Source organism: Haliotis rubra, unplaced genomic scaffold (genome assembly GCF_003918875.1).
Source record: "Haliotis rubra isolate DU_JTF1 unplaced genomic scaffold, ASM391887v1 Scf526, whole genome shotgun sequence".
Taxonomy (NCBI): domain Eukaryota; kingdom Metazoa; phylum Mollusca; class Gastropoda; order Lepetellida; family Haliotidae; genus Haliotis; species Haliotis rubra.
In genome coordinates, this window is record NW_025767220.1 from 363,365 (window position 1) to 378,014 (window position 14,650).

The window sequence follows — 14,650 nt, forward strand, 5'->3', positions numbered from 1 at the left end:
CAAGGACACAGCGATATTGTGTTATGGTGACGCGCTATGGTGATACAAGGACAGAGCGATATATTGTGCTATGGTGATACAAGGACACAGCGATTTTGTGCTATGGTGATACAGGGACACAGCGATATTGTGCTATGGTGACGCGCTATGGTGATACAAGGACACAGCGATATTGTGCTATGGTGACGCGCTATGGTGATACAAGGACATAGCGATATTGTGCTATGGTGATACAGGGACACAGCGATATTGTGCTATGGTGACGCGCTATGGTGATACAAGGACACAGCGATAGTGTGCTATGGTGACGCGCTATGGTGATGCAGGGACACAGCGATATTGTGCTATGGTGACGCGCTATGGTGATACAAGGACATAGCGATATTGTGCTATGGTGACGCGCTATGGTGATACAAGGACACAGCGATATTGTGCTATGGTGACGCGCTATGGTGATACAAGGACACAGCGATATTGTGCTATGGTGACGCGCTATGGTGATACAAGGACACAGCGATATTGTGCTATGGTGACGCGCTATGGTGATACAAGGACATAGCGATATTGTGATATCGCGATATTGCCAACCATGGCCAAATCGTTTTCATTCCAATACACCATTCCATCCTGTGTCATCCATTATGCGTTTTATCATTCATTGTCGAGACGACTGATCAACTGACCTAATTAGAAACGTGTAATTATAACCGGGATCTTACAAATTAGGTTAATAGCTGTTATATTCTAGAAACCTTTCACGTTCATGATATAGAATAGAATAGAATAGAATATTATAGAATAGAATAGAATAATACTTTAATGCCTTTTCGGGAATTTGTATTACATCAGCAGAGCTACTGACACTTCAGAGAGGTACAAAACATATTTACATAAATTCATTGATTTAGGTATCTTCACATTTGTTTAGGAGATATGGTACTTGGAATAAAGGATGTACGGGCTCTCTTAGCTTTCACAATTGGAACTTTGTAGCGGCGGCCTGAAGGGAGGAGGTTGTATTCCGAATTTAAGTAGTGAGTACGGTCAGATATAATTTTGACAGCTTGATTCATGATTTGCCGCTCATATATTGATGATAAACATTCAAATCTGACTCCAGCGATTTTACTTGCAGTGTTAACAATTTTGTCTATTTTAGATTTGAGATGAACTGACAGAGACCCGTACCAACAATGGAAGGAAAATGTTAAAATACTCTGAATAGATGCTGCATAATATGATGACATCACATATGGGTTAACATTAAAAGATCTCAGTTTACGCATGAGATGAAAACGTTGTTGACACTTTTTGTATAGGGCTTCAGTGTTAGGCTTCCAGTTCAGCTTAGAGTCAATGAAGGTTCCCAGATATTTCCCAGCATTTCTGTGGGCTTACTCCGAAAGTCAATTATCAGTTCCTTTGTTTATGTGACATTTCAGAGTAAGTGGTTTTCTGCACACCAAGTCGTGAAATGATTAATGTCCTCTTTATACAGTTCTTCAGAATCAGTATCGTTCAGTTTGCCGACAACTGTTGCATCATCTGCGAACTTTACAGTTGAACAGGTTGAATTCGAGCTTGCACAATCATTAGTGTAGAGGGTGAAAAGAACAGGAGATATTACACAGCCTTGTGGTGCATCAGTGTTGGTGGTCCGTTTACTCGATACAGCCCCGTTAACTTTCAAGTACTGCTGTCTGTCCACAAGAAAGTTTTCGATCCACTTGATGAGGTATGAGTTAACGCCCATGTCTAACAGTTTCTGTATCATGATATGTGGCTGGATTGTGTTGAACGCAGATGAAAAGTCAACGAAGAGGATCCTGATGTATGGCTTAGGAGTCTCTAGATGTTTATAGACATTATTAAGGAGTGACAGTGTGGTATCAACAACTCCTCTCCTCGACCTGTAGGCGAACTGAAGCGGGTCAAATATGTCGGCAACTTCCTGTCGGAGATGTTTCAACCAGATACGTTCCAGCGACTTCATTGCTATAGATGTGAGAGCAACTGGCCTGTAGTCGTTGAGTTCTTTAGGTTCTGTCTTTTTAGGAACTGGTATAATTTCTTATGTTTTCCAGACCGAAGGAATAACGTGTGTATTCACTGAGAATTGAAACAATCTAGCGAAAACTGTACACAGTTGAAGTCTGCACTCCTTCAACACAATGCCGTCAAGGTTGTCAGGACCTTTTGCTTTTCTGGTGTTAATTCTGGAGAAGCTTTGAATAACGTCAGCTTCTGATATATGGATACGACTTTCACTATCCTGTACGGCTTCACCAACTTGAGCTCTCTCATTGGTAAAATCGTGACAATCAAAGCAGCTGTAGAAAGTGTTGAGGTCTTCAGCAAAGGTCTTATTGTCCCCGGCGTTGGTTGTCTGTCGTCGGCTGCTCTTGCCAATCATCGTGTTCACGCCTTGCCAGGCTTGTTGCAGATTGCTTTGCTGAAACTGTCTCTCAACTTTCTCTTTGTACGCTAGTTTACACTTACGAGCTTTAAGATTGATATCCTTCTGTATGCATTTGAGTTTTATTCTATCTTTCTTCATGTACGCTCGTTTCTTTTCGTTTAATAAAGATTTCATTTCTTTTGTGACCCAGGGCTTGTTGTTTGGGAAAATTCTGATATTATGTTGTTGAGAAATTTTTTTTATATAATCAGTAATGACGTCACATATTCCTTCTGTTTGTTCTGCATCATAGAACATGTCCCAATCCGTACACGCAAAACATCCTTGTAGGGTATCAATAGATTCATATAATTCATATGATATAATATCATAAATCAGTTAACGACAGTTTTGATTATTGTAAAATGACAACTATTACTACATCGTTGACCTTGTTGTAGTGAACTAATTTGTGGGATTAGGGTCGGGAAATATATACGAGTGTATCCTATAATCAGATATACATTCATTGGCAGCTTCATGTGTGCGTGAAATACTGTCCGATACACAGCAACAACACACTATACAACAGCAACCTCCTGACTTATAGTCCTCCCGTGACACCTGCCCTACAGTCAAGTCGCAGCTTTCACCATTGAAGAGCTATGATTACCTGCGCACTTTTATGATAAAACTGAACCAAGATCGTTGTAAGTCCGAGTGGTATAAGTGCTGTGCCAGTTCCTGTACATCTGACATGTCCATTTTATTTCAATACATATGATACATGTATACCTTGTCTATATTTGACTTAATGCCTTATGATACATGTACACCTTGTCTATATTTGACTTAATGCCTTATGATACATGTACACCATGTCTATATTTGACTTAATGCCTTACGATACATGTATACCTTGTCTATATTTGACTTAATGCCATATGATATATGTACACCTTGTCTATATTTGACTTAATGCCTTATGATACGTGTACACCTTGTCTATATTTGACTTAATGCCTTATGATACGTGTACACCTTGTCTATATTTGACTTAATGCCTTATGATACATGTATACCTTGTCTATATTTGACTTAATGCCTTATGATACATGTACACCTTGTCTATATTTGACTTAATGCCTTATGATACATGTACACCTTGTCTATATTTGACTTAATGCCTTATGATACATGTACACCTTGTCTATATTTGACTTAATGCCTTATGATACATGTATACCTTGTCTATATTTGACTTAATGCCTTATGATACATGTACACCTTGTCTATATTTGACTTAATGCCTTTTGATACATGTACACCATGTCCATATTTGACTTAATGCCTTATGATACGTGTACACCATGTCCATATTTGACTTAATGCCTTATGATACATGTATACCTTGTCTATATTTGACTTAATGCCTTATGATACATGTATACCTTGTCTATATTTGACTTAATGCCTTATGATACATGTATACCTCGTCTATATTTGACTTAATGCCTTATGATACGTGTACACCATGTCCATATTTGACTTAATGCCTTATGATACGTGTACACCTTGTCTATATTTGACTTAATGCCTTATGATACATGTATACCTTGTCTATATTTGACTTAATGCCTTATGATACGTGTACACCATGTCCATATTTGACTTAATGCCTTATGATACGTGTACACCTTGTCTATATTTGACTTAATGCCTTATGATACATGTATTCCTTGTCTATATTTGACTTAATGCCTTATGATACATGTATACCTTGTCTATATTTGACTTAATGCCTTATGATACATGTACACCATGTCTATATTTGACTTAATGCCTTATGATACGTGTACACCATGTCCATATTTGACTTAATGCCTTATGATACGTGTACACCTTGACTATATTTGACTTAATGCCTTATGATACATGTACACCTTGTCTATATTTGACTTAATGCCTTATGATACGTGTACACCTTGTCTATATTTGACTTAATGCCTTATGATACATGTACACCTTGTCTATATTTGACTTAATGCCTTATGATACATGTATACCTTGTCTATATTTGACTTAATGCCTTATGATACATGTACACCTTGTCTATATTTGACTTAATGCCTTATGAAACATGTACACCTTGTCTATATTTGACTTAATGCCTTATGATACATGTATACCTTGTCTATATTTGACTTAATGCCTTATGATACATGTACACCTTGTCTATATTTGACTTAATGCCTTATGATACATGTATACCTTGACTATATTTGACTTAATGCCTTATGATACGTGTACACCATGTCCATATTTGACTTAATGCCTTATGATACATGTACACCATGTCTATATTTGACTTAACGCCTTATGATACATGTATACCTTGACTATATTTGACTTAATGCCTTATGATACGTGTACACCTTGTCTATATTTGACTTAATGCCTTATGATACGTGTACACCATGTCCATATTTGACTTAATGCCTTATGATACATGTATACCTTGTCTATATTTGACTTAATGCCTTATGATACATGTATACCTTGTCTATATTTGACTTAATGCCTTATGATACATGTATACCTTGTCTATATTTGACTTAATGCCTTATGATACGTGTACACCTTGTCTATATTTGACTTAATGCCTTATGATACGTGTACACCTTGACTATATTTGACTTAATGCCTTATGATACATGTATACCTTGTCTATATTTGACTTAATGCCTTATGACACGTGTACACCTTGTCTATATTTGACTTAATGCCTTATGATACGTGTACACCTTGACTATATTTGACTTAATGCCTTATGATACATGTACACCTTGTCTATATTTGACTTAATGCCTTATGATACGTGTACACCTTGTCTATATTTGACTTAATGCCTTATGATACGTGTACACCTTGTCTATATTTGACTTAATGCCTTATGATACATGTACACCTTGACTATATTTGACTTAATGCCTTATGATACATGTATACCTTGTCTATATTTGACTTAATGCCTTATGACACGTGTACACCATGTCTATATTTGACTTAATGCCTTATGATACGTGTACACCATGTCCATATTTGACTTAATGCCTTATGATACGTGTACATCTTGTCTATATTTGACTTAATGCCTTATGATACGTGTACACCTTGTCTATATTTGACTTAATGTCTTATGATACGTGTATACCTTGTCTATATTTGACTTAATGCCTTATGATACGTGTACACCATGTCTATATTTGACTTAATGCCTTATGATACATGTACACCTTGTCTATATTTGACTTAATGCCTTATGACACGTGTACACCTTGTCTATATTTGACTTAATGCCTTATGATACGTGTACACCTTGACTATATTTGACTTAATGCCTTATGATACATGTACACCTTGTCTATATTTGATTTAATGCCTTATGATACGTGTACACCATGTCTATATTTGACTTAATGCCTTATGATACGTGTACACCATGTCCATATTTGACTTAATGCCTTATGATACGTGTACACCTTGTCTATATTTGACTTAATGCCTTATGATACATGTATACCTTGTCTATATTTGACTTAATGCCTTATGATACGTGTGGTACCCATGTCCATATTTGACTTAATGCCTTATGATACGTGTACACCTTGTCTATATTTGACTTAATGCCTTATGATACATGTATTCCTTGTCTATATTTGACTTAATGCCTTATGATACATGTATACCTTGTCTATATTTGACTTAATGCCTTATGATACATGTACACCATGTCTATATTTGACTTAATGCCTTATGATACGTGTACACCATGTCCATATTTGACTTAATGCCTTATGATGCGCGTGTACACCTTGACTATATTTGACTTAATGCCTTATGATACATGTATACCTTGTCTATATTTGACTTAATGCCTTATGATACATGTGTACACCTTGTCTATATTTGACTTAATGCCTTATGATACGTGTACACCTTGTCTATATTTGACTTAATGCCTTATGATACATGTACACCTTGTCTATATTTGACTTAATGCCTTATGATACATGTACACCTTGTCTATATTTGACTTAATGCCTTATGATACATGTACACCTTGTCTATATTTGACTTAATGCCTTATGATACATGTACACCTTGTCTATATTTGACTTAATGCCTTATGATACATGTACACCTTGTCTATATTTGACTTAATGCCTTATGATACATGTACACCTTGTCTATATTTGTACACCTTGTCTATATTTGACTTAATGCCTTATGATACATGTATACCTTGACTATATTTGACTTAATGCCTTATGATACGTGTACACCATGTCCATATTTGACTTAATGCCTTATGATACATGTACACCTTGTCTATATTTGACTTAACGCCTTATGATACATGTATACCTTGACTATATTTGACTTAATGCCTTATGATACGTGTACACCTTGTCTATATTTGACTTAATGCCTTATGATACGTGTACACCATGTCCATATTTGACTTAATGCCTTATGATACATGTATACCTTGTCTATATTTGACTTAATGCCTTATGATACATGTACACCTTGTCTATATTTGACTTAATGCCTTATGATACATGTATACCTTGACTATATTTGACTTAATGCCTTATGATACACACCCTGTTGAAACATGTTTAAACCTTCAGCAAGGTTTTTTTCCGATCATGATTTTAAACATGTTTAAATTTTGGGAATGTTGTGTTTATTTTGTGTGTAGGGTTGGAGATGACGGCTCATTTTAAATCTTTTAAACCCTAAACGTGATTAGACTGTACACATCAAAAGTGTATTCCGTTTTGTATTTAAACACATTTCCAAACATGTTTACATATAAACTGTGTGACTAGGTGTAGTTGTGGGTCATCTGGCCACTGGTACCCACTTGACACTGCCCCACCTGGCGATGGTTTACATTGACTATGTAATGTAGCATCATATATAGCCCAGATGACAGGGCAGTCCCATTATTCACAACCAACTCGCGGATTATCCTCGAAAGAAACCAAGGATTATTCGCACTTTAAGATAACGTCTGGCCCTAACATGGCCCATTCCAGTAGAATCCTGACCGTTCTGTTTGTGTCCGTTGTCGTTGTGTGCTTATCAATAACGAAATCAATCAGATTTTCCCAGTTGTCGAACTGTGAGAACAGTTTACTGAAACTTGATATAAGCTTAATGACGAGTACTTGTATTACATGTGAGGTTCGCCTTTGAGCCTTAGCACGTGCATATCTAAGATTAATGTATGGGGCGACCGAAGGGCCAAATCAATCATACACACATAATTATGAAATGAATATAAATGTCTATATGGGGGTTAACTCACAGGGTTTTTTCCATGAGTATTTACAACGTGAGCCTGACCATGACGAGTACAGTTTGGCGGGGATCACTGATGTTGGGGTAGCCCCTCACGTGACTGTGAAGTTGACCTTGTGACGATAACGCAAAATCTGACTGGGCAACAGTGCATCACTGACAGGGTTGTTGTACCACATTTCGATGACCATCCTCTGAACCCAGGGTCAGTCCTCAAGGACGACAATGCTAGGCAACACCCTCCACGTGCCGTTGGTAATTTCTTACGTCAAGAAGCGGTAGCAACTCTGTCATAACCTGCCAGATCTCGATCCCATAGAGCATGTTTAGGGCATTAGGGGTCGCAGAATACCCCATAATCGAGTACATTGTAACAAATCCTCCATCAAGAATTAACCGCAGTACCTCAAAACAGATTCAATGTCTGATGCAGTCGGCGAGGAGGAGGGTCAGGGATGTTGACCTTGTCTCTGGGACAACTGTGTGGCTGCTGTGTCACTGACAACTGTGTGGCTGCTGTGTCACAGACAACTGTGTGGCTGGTGTGTCCCGGACAACTGTGTGGCTGGTGTGTCACGGACAACTGTGTAGCTGATGTGTCTGGGACAACTGTGTGGCTGCTGTGTCTGGGACAACTGTGTGGCTGCTGTGTCACGGACAACTGTGTGTCTGGTGTCTCTGGGACAACTGTGTGGCTGGTGTGTCTGGGACAACTGTGTGTCTGATGTATCACGGACAACTGTGTGTCTGCTGTGTCTGGGACAACTGTGTGTCTGCTGTGTCTGGGACAACTGTGGCTGCTGGACAACTGTGTGTCTGGTGTGTCTGGGACAACTGTGTGGCTGCTGGACAACTGTGTGTCTGGGACAACTTTGTGGCTGCTGTGTCTGGGACAACTGTGTGGCTGCTGTGTCTGGGACAACTGTGTGTCTGGTTTGTCTGGGACAACTGTGTGGCTGGTGTGTCACGGACAACTGTGTGGCTGTGGGTTTGAATCCTTGATGGGACTCAACACAACGAAATTACTAGAATCTGTACTTTACTGAGAGAATGTAATTCCAAATATAACATATTTTCATATCTTGGTCAGGATCCATCCCAGTCCTATTTACACATCAGGTGTGTGTTGGGTGTGTAGGGTGTGTGTGTCCGTAAGTCCAAGAACCATTTACACATCTTCATTCAGTCATATCTGCGGATCTTCACTGAAGATCCATATGTGTCACATCAACACAAATTTGTAAAGGATCCATCTTAGTCCAATTTACATATCCTCTTTCTGGATCCACGTCATTACCCTTTTTGGGAATCTTTCTAAGTCACATCTACACATCTTCGTTCATGATGGACCTCTGTCAAGTCTATACATCTTTGTTCAGGATCCTGCTCAGGCACACATACATATCTTTGAGGAGCATCCATCTCGGTCACATCTACACATCTTCATTCAGGATCCACCTCAGGCACACCTACATATCTTTGAGGAGCATCCATCTCGGTCACATCTACACATCTTCATTCAGGATCCATCTCAGGCACACCTACATATCTTTGAGGAGCATCCATCTCGGTCGCATCTACACATCTCCGTTGAGGACCCAAATCAGGCACACCTACATATCTTTGAGGAGCATCCATCTCGGTCGCATCTACACATCTTCATTCAGGACCCATCTCAGGCACACCTACATATCTTTGAGGAGCATCCATCTCGGTCGCATCTACACATCTCCGTTGAGGACCCAAATCAGGCACACCTACATATCTTTGAGGAGCATCCATCTCGGTCGCATCTACACATCTCCGTTGAGGACCCAAATCAGGCACACCTACATATCATTGAGGAGGATCCATCTCGGTCACATCTACACATCTTTGTTGAGGATCCAAATCAGGCACATCTACATATTGTCATTCAGGATCCATCTTAGTCATATCTACATATTCCACTGTCACACTGACATGTCCTGGTCAGTGGTCTAGACTGCCACATGCTACGTGTCCTTGTCCTCCCCAGATGTTGTCACCATGTGTATCAACACCTCGATTGACTTCCGAACTCCCATTTTCTTCACCATTGTTGAGAAAATCTCTGGAGTGTCAGCTAAAGTGTTATCCTTGTCATATTCAGCCACTGCAGCAGAAAAGTGTGGAACAAGTACAAAACACATTTCAACACAATTTGATGTTCCACCTCACAAGCGTGTCAGCTTGGGGCCACACTGATAACTTCCCTAGGCACCAAACTGTCAGTGTGAGCTGTCAGCATAGAGTCAGTCAGCTGTCAGCATAGAGTCAGTCAGCTATTTAGGGCATCAGTGTTAGGTGTCAGCATAGAGCCAGTCAGTCATTATGGGCATCAGTGTTAGGTGTCCGCAGAGAGTCAGTCATTATAGGCATCAGTGTTAGGTGTCAGCATAAAGTCAGTCATTATGGGCATCAGTGTGAGGTGTCAGCATAGAGTCAGTCATTGAGTACAGGCATCAGTGTTAGGTGTCAGCATAGAGTCAGTCATTATGGGCATCAGTGTTAGGTGTCAGCATAAAGTCAGTCATTATGGGCATCAGTGTTGGGTGTCAGCATAGAGTCAGTCATTATGGGCATCAGTGTTAGGTGTCAGCATAGAGTCAGTCATTATGGGCATCAGTGTGAGGTGTCAGCATAGAGTCAGTCATTGAGTATAGGCATCAGTGTTAGGTGTCAGCATAGAGTCAGTCATTATGGGCATCAGTGTGAGGTGTCAGCATAGAGTCAGTCATTATGGGCATCAGTGTTAGGTGTCAGCATAGAGTCAGTCATTATGGGCAGCAGTGTTAGGTGTCAGCATAGAGTCAGTCATTATGGGCATCAGTGTTAGGTGTCAGCATAGAGTCAGTCATTATGGGCATCAGTGTGAGGTGTCAGCATAGAGTCAGTCATTGAGTACAGGCATCAGTGTTAGGTGTCAGCATAGAGTCAGTCATTATGGGCATCAGTGTTAGGTGTCAGCATAAAGTCAGTCATTATGGGCATCAGTGTTGGGTGTCAGTATAGAGTCAGTCATTATGGGCATCAGTGTTAGGTGTCAGCATAGAGTCAGTCATTATGGGCATCAGTGTGAGGTGTCAGCATAGAGTCAGTCATTGAGTATAGGCATCAGTGTTAGGTGTCAGCATAGAGTCAGTCATTATGGGCATCAGTGTGAGGTGTCAGCATAGAGTCAGTCATTATGGGCATCAGTGTTAGGTGTCAGCATAGAGTCAGTCATTATGGGCAGCAGTGTTAGGTGTCAGCATAGAGTCAGTCATTATGGGCATCAGTGTGAGGTGTCAGCATAGAGTCAGTCATTGAGTATAGGCATCAGTGTTGGGTGTCAGCATAGAGTAAGTCATTATGGGCATCAGTGTTAGGTGTCAGCATAGAGTCAGTCATTATGGGCACCAGTGTGAGGTGTCAGCATAGAGTCAGTCATTGAGTATAGGCATCAGTGTTAGGTGTCAGCAGAGAGTCAGTCATTATGGGCATCAGTGTGAGGTGTCCGCAGAGAGTCAGTCATTGAGTATAGGCATCAGTGTGAGGTGTCAGCATAGAGTCAGTCATTCAGTATAGGCATCAGTGTTAGGTGTCAGCATAGAGTCAGTCATTATAGGCATCAGTGTTAGGTGTCAGCATAGAGTCAGTCATTATGGGCATCAGTGTTAGGTGTCAGCATAGAGTCAGTCATTGAGTATAGGCATCAGTGTTAGGTGTCAGCATAGAGTCAGTCATTATGGGCATCAGTGTTAGGTGTCAGCATAGAGTCAGTCATTGAGTATAGGCATCAGTGTTAGGTGTCAGCATAGAGTCAGTCATTATGGGCATCAGTGTTGGGTGTCAGCATAGAGTCAGTCATTATGGGCATCAGTGTGAGGTGTCAGCATAGAGTCAGTCATTGAGTATAGGCATCAGTGTTGGGTGTCAGCATAGAGTCAGTCATTATGGGCATCAGTGTGAGGTGTCAGCATAGAGTCAGTCATTGAGTATAGGCATCAGTGTTAGGTGTCAGCATAGAGTCAGTCATTATAGGCATCAGTGTGAGGTGTCAGCATAGAGTCAGTCATTGAGTATATGCATCAGTGTTAGGTGTCAGCATAGAGCCAGTCAGTCATTATGGGCATCAGTGTGAGGTGTCAGCATTGAGTCAGTCATTCAGTATAGGCATCAGTGTTAGGTGTCAGCATAGAGTCAGTCAATCAGTATAGGCATCAGTGTTAGGTGTCAGCATAGAGCCAGTCAGTCATTATGGGCAGCAGTGTGAGGTGTCAGCATAGAGTCAGTCATTGAGTATAGGCATCAGTGTTGGGTGTCAGCATAGAGTCTGTCATTATAGGCATCAGTGTGAGGTGTCAGCATAGAGTCAGTCATTGAGTATAGGCATCAGTTGAGGTGTCAGCATAGAGTCAGCCATTGAGGGCATCAGTGTGGGGTATCAGCTTAGAGTCAGTCATTCAGTATAGGCATCAGTGTTAGGTGTCAGCATAGAGTCAGTCATTATGATCATCAGTTAAAGTGTCATCGTAGAGTCAGTCATTCATTATGGGCATCAGTTGAGGTGTCTGCATAGAGTCAGTCATTATGATCATCAGTTAAAGTGTCAGCATAGAGTCAGTCATTGAGGGCATCAGTTGAGGTGTCAGCATAGAGTCAGTCAGCTATTGAGGGCATCAGTTGAGGTGTCAGCATAGAGTCAGTCAGCTATTGAGGGCATCAGTTGAGGTGTCAGCTTAGAGTCAGTCAGTTATTGAGGGCATCAGATGAGGTGTCAGCTTAGAGTCAGTCAGGTATTTAGAGCATCAGTTGAGGTGTCAGCATAGACTCAGACATTATGGGCATCAGTTGAGGTGTCAGCATAGAGTCAGTCAATTATTGAGGGCATCAGATGAGGTGTCCGCATAGAGTCAGTCAGCTATTGAGGGCATCAGTTGAGGTGTCAGCGTGGAGTCAGTCAGGTATTTAGAGCATCAGTGTTAGGTGACACCATAGAGTCAGTCAGCTTTTGAGGGCATCAGATGAGGTGTCAGCATAGAGTCAGTCAGTTATTAAGGGCATCAGATGAGGTATCAGCTTAGAGTCAGTCAGTTCTTGAGGGCATCAGTGTTAGGTGTCAGCATAGAGTCTGTCAGTTATGGAGGGCATTAGATGAGGTGTCAGCATAGAGTCAGTCAGTTATTGAGGGCATCAGATGAGGTGTCAGCTTAGAGTCAGTCAGGTATTTAGAGCATCAGTGTGAGGTGTCAGCATAGAGTCAGTCAGCTATTGAGGGCATCAGTTGAGGTGTCAGCATAGAGTCAGTCAGCTATTGAGGGCATCAGTTGAGGTGTCAGCATAGAGTCAGTCAGCTATTGAGGGCATCAGTTGAGGTGTCAGCATAGAGTCAGTCAGCTATTGAGGGCATCAGTTGAGGTGTCAACTAGAGTCAGTCAGCTATTGAGGGCATCAGTTGAGGTGTCAGCTTAGAGTCAGTTATTCTTCTCATGTATGTAAGTGTGGTTATCAACAAAGCAACCATCTCATATAAAACAAGTTCGAAAGAACTAATGCAACAGTGCTATATAAGTGCAGATTTTAATAAAAACAAACAACAAATTGAATTCAAAGAATGTGTCTTACTTTTCTGTGGCACTTTTACTGCAAGGGTAAGATGTCTGTCGATGCGGTACAGAGGACTGGCCACAAACCCCCACTCCAAAACACAGCTGGGTCTACAACACAAGGAACATTTTATCATTCTGAGTGGATACACCAAACTGCATACCTCTGTTGACCCTGACTGATAATGTTTTGTGTCACCTGTTGTGGTGCTGACTGATCAGTGATATTGTTACCTGTTGTGGTGGTGACTGATTGGTTATATTGTCACCTGTTGAGGTGCTGACTGATTGGTTATATTGTCACCTGTTGTTGTGCTGACTGATTGGTTATATTGTCACCTGTTGTGGTTGTCACTGTGGATGACCAGGCCATGGAGCTGACCCTCGTGAATGCGACGAACGCTGTCGGGGTAGTTCTCAATGCAGTGGTTCATCACCTCCTCTCGCTCCTCTCGCCATCGCAAGAAGGAAACAAGAATTGTGAAGAAGCCTGGTATTTCTCGGTCCTCAGTCAGCCTACACAGATACAACAGTTACCATTGTGTACAGAAAACTGCCTCTGTTACATCCTAACAATAAATTTATGTTCATTACACTAAAAGCTTCACTAATATTCAACAGACTTCGTCTTCAGGGCCGACATATTTAGTTGCCAACATTCCATGATCTCACTCCTGCAGCTAGGATTAACAGTTAACGTCCCATGATCTCACTCCTGCAGCTAGGGTTAACAGTTAACATCCCATGATCTCACTCCTGAAGCTAGAGTTAACAGTTAACATCCCATCTCACTCCTAAAGCTAGGGTTAACAGTTAACATCCCATGATCTCACTCCTGTAGCTAGGGTTAACAGTTAACATCCCATCTCACTCCTATAGCTAGGGTTAACAGTTAACATCCCATGATCTCACTCCTGAAGCTAGGGTTAACAGTTAACATCCCATGATCTCACTCCTGAAGCTAGAGTTAAAAGTTAACATCCCATCTCACTCCTAAAGCTAGGGTTAACAGTTAACATCCCATGATCTCACTCCTGAAGCTAGAGTTAACAGTTAACATCCCATCTCACTCCTAAAGCTAGGGTTAACAGTTAACATCCCATGATCTCACTCCTGTAGCTAGGGTTAACAGTTAACATCCCATGATCTCACTCCTGTAGCTAGGATTAACAGTTAACATCCCATGATCTCACTCCTGCAGCTAGGGTTAACAGTTAACATCCCATGATCTCACTCCTGAAGCTAGAGTTAACAGTTAACATCCCATCTC

General features: G+C 40.8%; 1 protein-coding gene across 1 annotated transcript; it reads right to left on the reverse strand.

The window, feature by feature from the left end:
- Nucleotides 1–8,793: 8,793 nt before the first annotated feature.
- On the reverse strand, nucleotides 8,794–13,935 carry LOC124252828. Its single transcript, XM_046686502.1, has 3 exons — nucleotides 13,720–13,935; nucleotides 13,400–13,491; nucleotides 8,794–9,905 (listed from the first exon to the last, which is right to left on the reverse strand). Exons 1-3 carry the CDS (start codon nucleotides 13,812–13,814, stop codon nucleotides 9,766–9,768), a joined length of 327 nt encoding a protein of 108 aa, XP_046542458.1. The 5' UTR covers nucleotides 13,815–13,935; the 3' UTR covers nucleotides 8,794–9,765.
- Between the last annotated feature and the right edge of the window lie 715 nt (nucleotides 13,936–14,650).

Excerpts from the sequence above, each read along its gene's own strand:
- LOC124252828 (XM_046686502.1), bottom strand. The coding sequence starts at position 13,814 with ATGAACCACTGCATTGAGAACTACCCCGACAGCGTTCGTCGCATTCAC. Across the intron at positions 13,492-13,719 it reads CACAGTGACAACCACAACAG|ACCCAGCTGTGTTTTGGAGT; the intron begins GTGACAATATAA and ends CTTGTGTTGTAG. Across the intron at positions 9,906-13,399 it reads AGTAAAAGTGCCACAGAAAA|TGGCTGAATATGACAAGGAT; the intron begins GTAAGACACATT and ends TTTCTGCTGCAG.